The following is a 7255-nucleotide window of genomic DNA, read 5'->3' on the forward strand; positions in this document are numbered from 1 at the left end:
CTCAAAATTTAATTATTTAGTTGCTGTTTTCTTCTTTTCTCTCTAAACACAAAATCAGGATCATAAGCTACATCAGCATAATATTACTTCAGTGATATGATCAGTTTGTGCAATCCCAACCAGGTCACATTCTAACCGTGTCACTTATCTAATGTTACTGGCTAAAACCATGTCAAATTATCATCATGTGAATGTAGTTTGTCCTCCCAGTCTCAAAAGAGCGTGTAGTATTTGATCACTATGTGTCCTCTTTATTTATTTATTTATTTATTTATTTAACTTCCTTTACAGTTTGACCGTTTTGACAAGGCGGTTTTCTATCTGGATGCCGTGGTGTCTTTCATTGAATGTGGTAACGCGCTGGAGAAGAGCGCTCAAGAGGCCAAGTCTCCTTTCCCCATGTATGCTGAAACGGTGGAGCTTATCAAGTAAGGGCAGCCATAGCTGTGTTTATCACTGTCAGCAGAATTACACTTTAAAGGAGACCTCCACTGGTGAGAACCACTACATATGAGGACGTAGTTGTTTAAAAAAACAAAACAAAAAAAACAACTCGTTGTGGCAAAAACCTGTAGCTCTGTTTCAAAGGCCAAGCACCTCAGGGCTGCAGAAGGCACACGTTGCATAACACACCACACTAATGGTTGATTTGCATTGTGGGTAATGTGAGCACCAGGCTTTTGACAAACAAGTGGATTTTGATACTTGTGGATGGAGTGCTCCTTTAAAAAGTACAATATTTAAGGAAGTGCTTAATTTGCTTCAATCCTTTTCTCCTAAAAACTTGAGCTCTTGATTATCTCTGCATCCAGATACACTATGAAGTTAAAAAGCTACATGGCCCCAGATGCTACTCCAGCAGATAAGAGGCTAGCCGTGCTGTGGTGAGTACACTGAACAACATCAGGTGGTGGACTCTTGTCTTCAGCTGTCAACTCCAAGTACTCGTTACCTGGCCGTGTAACTTAAACTTTCCACAAATTTCAAATGATTGTTGCTTCTTTCTTTAGTATAGATCAATATTTATCCTTTTTTTGCTTCCAGCCTGCGATGCCAGTCTCTTCTCTACCTGCGGTTGTTCAAGTTGAGGAAAGACAGCGCTCTAAAATACTCTAAAACACTCACCGAACACCTAAAGGTACTTTTTATTATTAACTTTATTTCCTTGGCAGACCTTCAAAACCAAAGACGTGCAGTAAAATTCCATGAAAGAAGTTTTTCTCTGTGAATATGTAACATGCTTTCTCTGTGTGTACATAATGTTCTTCTTATTTCATTTGCCAGAACTCTTTGAGCAACACCCAAGCTCCCTCTCCTGGAATGGGAAAGTAAGTCACATCCTCGGTTACATCCTTTGATGCATAAAGTAAAGGAGAGGTTCTTGTTTGCTGTTCTGTCAACTGACTCCCAGGTTCTCCCTCACAGTGCCAGGAAACTCATTGCCATATCTGCTTATTTCTGTTTCCTGATGCAGTAAGACGGCAGGTATGCCCTCTCCAGTATCTCCCAAACTTTCACCGGGCACAGCGGGTGGCTACTCAGCAGTCAGCAGTGCCAGCAGCACTAGCTCGTCTGTGACCATACCTCAGCGGATCCACCAGATGGCTGCCAGTTATGTCCAGGTCACCTCCAACTTCCTGTACGCCACCGAGGTCTGGGACCAGGCTGAGCAACTATCTAAAGAGCAAAAAGGTATACGACACAAGGATTTACTTATTAATTAAAAGGAAGAGACATATGATCTTTGTTGTGGACTTGCTTGTCATTGGTTATTGAAAATGTATGTTTAAAAGCAAACACAGATGGGATTTAGAGCTATATATCCTGAGCTGCTATTTTCTACATCTTTAATAGTTCAGCAGCAGCGTAAGGTTTTTCATAGATGTTTGCCAGCAGTATTTGAACATACTATGTAAAGAGATTTGAGTATGGATCTTTACAAATCGGCAGCAGGTTGGCTGATCGAGTATGCAGACCATTTTTTGTTGACCTTTTTTTTTTTCCCCAGCTGCATTTTATGACTCATTTGAAGGTTTTATTTGCCTTGGTTGCAGAAATGTTTTGGTAATGAAATGTTTTTCCCGTCACAGAGTAGGCCTTGAGATCTGTTTACCATAAAGGCAATGAGTTTGTTCTGTCTGTTTTCCTGTTATTTATTTATTTAAAGTAAAAAAGCAGATAGTTTTGTGTTTTTTAAATGGTTAATGTACTGTTAGTTTGTTTTTTGTTTTTGTTTTTTTGGCTCTTTCCAAGTTTAAAAACAGCTTCAAATAGGACTAATTTGCTATCAGATGATCTTAGCATGCCTCTTTTTCAACGTTTCTTTCCTCTCATCTCTATTTTAGAGCTTTTATATATTTTATAAATGTACAGGAGTCTGGGCAACGAGCTACCAGAACTCTTATGTTGTGCCAACAGATGTGTCATTTACTAGAGCAACATTTCTTCAGATTGCACTTCTTTTTCTTATATTACTTTATAGTACATATTTTAATATAATATGGGTGATTGTTGTGAATTGGTGCTATCTAAGCAACTTAGAAATGAATGAACTAAATATTAAGATAACAGAGTAAATGTGTAGTTAAAGTTCTTTACAATGATGGAAAGGGGAGTTTCCCTGTTCTGACCCACTTAAGATCAAAGTGGGCTGTATCTGGCCCAAATCTAACATCTGTGTTCTAGATTAATGTGCAAAAACGGATTTTATTTATCTACCTATAAATAAAATCTGTTATTTTCATTTTTTTACTTACAGATGTCAAACTGTTTTTTGAATTTGAATCATTGCAATTTAGTAATAATGCAAATTTCATAGCTCGAAGCATGTTTGTGATTGACTGAACTTCTGATTGAAAACTCTACTGCGTTTACAAGAAACCCTCGATCGACCGCAGCCCACACAGCATTATCGCCACAATCTAAAGATGGAAAAGTCAGCAGCATCACAAAGTGCACAATTTTCCCTGGCTGTCTGGCCAGTTTTCACCCCCAGGCATGTGTGTGTCTTTGTGTATTTGCGCTGAGTTTGGGGTTTTCCCCTCATAGTTGAGAGGTTTGCTGGACGAGGATTTGAGGTCAAATAGTGTTTTGTCTTTTTTCTTGCAGTTTATGCCTGAGATTAAATCTTCAATAAATGAGATTTTTTTTTTCTTTTTTCTTTTTTTTTTTTTGGACTTAGCATTGAGACATTTGCGGAGAGTGAAGATAACAAACACTGGAAACATTGAAACGTCGGGCTGTTCTCATTGCCTCATTGCTTGGCTGTTTTTGTGTGCAGCTGGGACTCTGTCTGTGTCCTTTGGCTGGTTTTTCCTGTCACACATGTTGAGAAATGTGACAAATTGTGAAAATGTTTTTTGTCTCTACAACCAGTGTACATTGAAACCCTTGAATGCTGCACTTAACTCTGTGTGGGCTGGTTGGTAATAGGACCTAATTTAACCGTCTTCTGTCATTTTATTAACCAGTCTTTCACTTGCTTTCTTTCTCCTTCTTTTCCAGACTTCTTCACAGAGTTGGACAAAGTTATGGGACCTCTGATTTTCAACACCAGCAGCATGACAGAACTGGTGCGTTACACTCGGCAGGGCCTCCACTGGCTGCGCTTGGACGCAAAAGTTAGTCCCTAGCGAGGACTCACTCCCTGCAAGCTGCTTTTCCACACACCCACACCTCAGCCTTTTTGTGTTCAGTAACATCTGCTCAGAGACAGACACACACACACACACACAAACGCAGGCACGCATGCCCTCAAAGAAGACAGACACACAAACACAACCCTCCTCTGGTCCTCCATTTACACACGTGTGATGAACTTCTCAGACATATCTCCAACACTGTGTCCATTTCCTACACCAGCTTGCCAAAAAAAAAAGACAAAAAAAAAAAAGACAAAAAACCAACACTGAGCAATTTAGAGCATCTCTCACCTTCGACGGCACCACACAGGGAGAAGCATCCAAACTGCAGCAGGAGTCAGAAGAGCTTATCGCCTGGCTTCACACATATATCGGCATTCTTAGGAAATCTTCGAAGGCCATGTTTTTAATCTCTCCAGCATGGAAGCACTGGGTGAATTATTTATTATGAATACACTAAAACTCTGCTTTGGTTTTTAGGCTACTTTGGCTTTGAACTTTTTATTTGTCTTTGTTTCACCAAAGTACCTCCCATGAACACCAAAGGTGCTTTAAAAATGAAGGTTTCTCTTTATCATTTCTGTGCCTTGTATGTCAGCTACAGGAAAATAGTCACCGGTCATATCTGATTCAATTATTTTTCTTTTCTTTTCACAGTTTTTACTTCTTTTTTTTTTTTTAACACTTAACAGTTGTTTCAGCAGTTATTCTTGCAGCATTTACTGTTTTTGCTTTTGGGTTTGTTTGTTTTTATATTTGCAAAGATGGTGTTGGCCACCACAAATTAAACCTTGAAGAATCCCACTGAAGATTTAAGGACTGAAGGAAGGGCTACTGTGCACAGCAGATTTCATGGGGCACACACATATTTATTAATGATCCCTTAGGACATCTGTTGATCGGTGTACTTGGCTCAAAAAAGTGCCATTTCATTTTTCAGAATCATGAAATGTGATTGCCCTTTCTAACAAATTAAATGCTTCACATGGCCTCCAGGGGTCGCTAGCGGGAGACCTCAACAAGATTGATGATGGCAAACGTTAAGATTTTCCGCCTCTTTGAAGCTTCACAATTTCCCACTCGTAGCAGCATTGTTCATTCAAAAATTTCCTAGAGGAAGAGCCGTTTCCAATCAGTGTTATTCTTTTTTTCTTCCCCGTGTTTGAGTGTATTTTTCTAGGGAACAGCAGGGAGTGTTTAGAGTATTGAAGATCATGTCCACATCCAATGCAGTCACAGTACATTTTATAAAAACTGGGCCTGAGTTGCCGCTAATTTGGCTGAACAGAAGCTAATTTATTTGAAGGGAAATATGTCGTCTGGGGAATGGAACTCATTAGCGATGCAGATGATCAGTGTTGTATTTATACAGCAGAGTTTTAAATCTATGATTATATATTTCAAGAAAAAGTATAACAACCAATATAGATTTTATTTATATACCAACCAGTTTCTTTTACTTCCTTCTAGCCAAGCAAAAGTATAACATGTCAGACGCATAAAGCAGGGTTACAACAGAGGTTATAAGAACAAGTATTTGTATATGTTCCTATTTAAAGTTGTCAAACTGTAATCGCACTTGTATTACAAGATAGTAGCTGGCTCAGTATGTTAACATTGCGTTGATTTTTAAGTTGGCATTTGGATTTTACAGTAATTCACTTACATGAACTGTCCATTTTGGTTGTTTCAAGCTCACCTTCTACCAAAATATGCTGGAAATACTAAAGCCTGGACCAGATGGCATTCGTTTTGTTTTGGCTGGACAAGAATGTGCCAGAAAGATCTATAATGCCTTGTTTAATTTATTTTTCCCCCTGCATGTCAAGACTAAACAAAATGCTGTTTGGCCCAGGTTTGACCCTTTCTTTTTTTTCTTGTCATTTTCTTTCTTTTACTGGCTCCCTGGCCTTTATTGTAGGAAGGGATACTGTTATTTTCTCTTACACTTGAAAAAAAAAAAAAAAGCAAGTCATAGGAGGTATTATTTTAATCTATGCAGGATTTTTACAAAAAAAGAAAAAACTGTTTCTGTGGAAAAAAATAATTATATTTTTAGGTTTGGGATTCCTCTGTCCCCCACTTTCTTTTTCCCACCTCAGTGAGAAACCTGTTGAACTCAAATCCAATGCCTTTAGCTATTGCAATTTTGTGTACTGGTTTAGTATGCGAGCTTGGCTGTGTGCGTGTGTGTGTGTGTGTGTGTGTGCGCGCGTGTGCGTGCGGATGTGTGTATGGATGTGTGTATAGATCTGATTTTATAACCAAACACAGATGGCTTTAGCCATTTTCTACTTAAAGCTGGAGGCCACTTTTCTCATAGGAATTCCTCTGTGGGTTTTGCCAGCCCAGTCAATGTCTTCATACACTGGTACACTTTGTAAGTAGAGGTCAGCGCCTTGTGTTCCCTACACTATCTTGTAGTCAAATGTAAAAAAGAAATGAATTAAAAAATAAATAAATCCTAAAATGAAAAAAAAATAAAAAATTTAGCATTAGAGAAAATTTTTAACGATTTGCTACTCATACTTATTTATTTTTCTGCCCCTTTTGCTTAATGTTTCTTTCCTATTTTGCCTTTTTAATGAGCACCGTTTTATGAAATAGGAAGGTGTAAATGTAACGGGGTTGTTCATGATGAGATTTCATTGTAATTAGTAATTAATATTAATTCTAACTTGAAAGAATCCAGGGTAAGATGAGGTTTTTTTTGGTTTTTTGCATTCAGTAGGAAAATGTTAACACTTGCATGTTTCTATTTAAATACAAATGTATAAATTGTAAATATAACATTTCTTTAAGGGTGAATTTCTACTACAGGTTGACATTTTTATTAAATTTAAAAATGCTGTAAATATACTTGTGAGATACTTTATGCACATTTTTTTTTCCCTTTTGGGATTTTTTTTTTTTTTTTCCTTCTTCCAAGTGGTTACAGATTACAACCCTAGTCTGATAACTCTGTATATCAAATGCTTTCTCAGTCCTTTTTCTAACTGTGCTGGTATTCTTTGTCTTCTGCTTCACTGTCTCAGTATCACGGTCGCCACATAATCATTAACGTCTCTAGATCCAAGTGCGAATATTTTGTCTTCTCTGTATTTGATATGGAGCTGTGTACTTTTTCATGAAGTGTATATTGTTGATCTCATGGGATGGATGAATGGCATGTACAGTCTGTTCTGTAAAACCATGTCTGTTTCTTCCTCAGAGAGAGGTATATTTACTATGTGTCCCTTTTGAACAATTGGTCCAACATGTCTTTTGAAACAGAGGTATTTCTCTACACATCAAAACCAGTTGTAGCAGTTTATACAGTAAGTTGTATAACACCTTTTTTTTTCTAGAAGTTGTCTCAGAGCCGAGACCAGCAGCATACACTATGTACAATAATCTAAATTGGATTAGTTTTAAGAGAACTGATGATAGAGATACTATATATGATGGATGCAATATGATTAAAGGTACTCATTGAAGTTTGATCTTCAAACTTAGGTAATGTAATTTAAAAGCATTCTTGTGAAGTGAGTATTAATTGTGACTAATAAAAGTCTGTCCTGAATATTCTTTGTATTTTGCCGTATTGAGAATAAAATATATATGGATATGTTTAA

General features: G+C 37.5%; 1 protein-coding gene across 3 annotated transcripts in view; it reads left to right on the top strand.

The window, feature by feature from the left end:
- aff4 (AF4/FMR2 family, member 4) overlaps positions 1–7255 on the top strand; it is a 29750-nt gene extending 22495 nt beyond the window's left edge. For all 3 annotated transcript variants that reach the window (XM_005452570.4, XM_005452569.4, XM_025910706.1), the window contains 6 exons: positions 292–428; positions 813–884; positions 1045–1138; positions 1285–1328; positions 1475–1692; positions 3505–7255. In XM_005452570.4, the coding sequence (XP_005452627.1) occupies positions 292–428; positions 813–884; positions 1045–1138; positions 1285–1328; positions 1475–1692; positions 3505–3632 (693 nt within the window). In that variant the 3' untranslated portion in view covers positions 3633–7255. The remainder of the gene's footprint in view (positions 1–291; positions 429–812; positions 885–1044; positions 1139–1284; positions 1329–1474; positions 1693–3504) is intronic.

The sequence above is a fragment of the Oreochromis niloticus genome, linkage group LG10, assembly GCF_001858045.2.
Source record: "Oreochromis niloticus isolate F11D_XX linkage group LG10, O_niloticus_UMD_NMBU, whole genome shotgun sequence".
Lineage (NCBI taxonomy): Eukaryota > Metazoa > Chordata > Actinopteri > Cichliformes > Cichlidae > Oreochromis > Oreochromis niloticus.